The 390-nt window shown below is 61.8% G+C and overlaps 1 protein-coding gene across 1 annotated transcript in view; it reads left to right on the forward strand.

The window, feature by feature from the left end:
- LOC104498163 (hemicentin-2-like) overlaps positions 1-390 on the forward strand; it is a gene marked incomplete at both ends in the record, with an annotated part of 39,909 nt that overhangs the window by 18,440 nt on the left and 21,079 nt on the right. The window contains one exon of the mRNA XM_010141512.1: positions 21-116. Within this exon, the coding sequence (XP_010139814.1) occupies positions 21-116 (96 nt within the window). The remainder of the gene's footprint in view (positions 1-20; positions 117-390) is intronic.

The raw sequence follows: 390 nt of genomic DNA on the forward strand, positions 1-390 counted from the left end.
CCCGTCCTTCTCCTCGGCAGAGCCTGCCACAGTGTCTGTGCTGGAGGGACAGTCCATCAGGCTGGCCTGCGAGTGCCATGGGATCCCCTTCCCCACCCTGAGCTGGCAGAAGGACGGTAGGGTCCAGCTCCTCAGCCTCATCCCTTCTCACACATGTGTTGACCCACCAGACAGATGATGGTCTCCTTGGAGCAGAGTGCTTTATGTTGAGCAGTATCCAGCTTCTGGGTAGGAACTGGTCCTGCTGGGAACCTGAGAGGAGGCTGCTGTCCCCTTCCCTGAGCAGGTGAGCCCCTCTCCACCCAGCCTGGGAGCCCAAAGCTGGTGTCCACAGGAGGCAGCGTGCTGTACATCGAGAAGGTACGGCTGGGGGGCAAGGGGGCGGAGCAC

This window comes from Buceros rhinoceros, unplaced genomic scaffold (assembly GCF_000710305.1).
Source record: "Buceros rhinoceros silvestris isolate BGI_N320 unplaced genomic scaffold, ASM71030v1 scaffold14218, whole genome shotgun sequence".
Classification (NCBI taxonomy): domain Eukaryota; kingdom Metazoa; phylum Chordata; class Aves; order Bucerotiformes; family Bucerotidae; genus Buceros; species Buceros rhinoceros.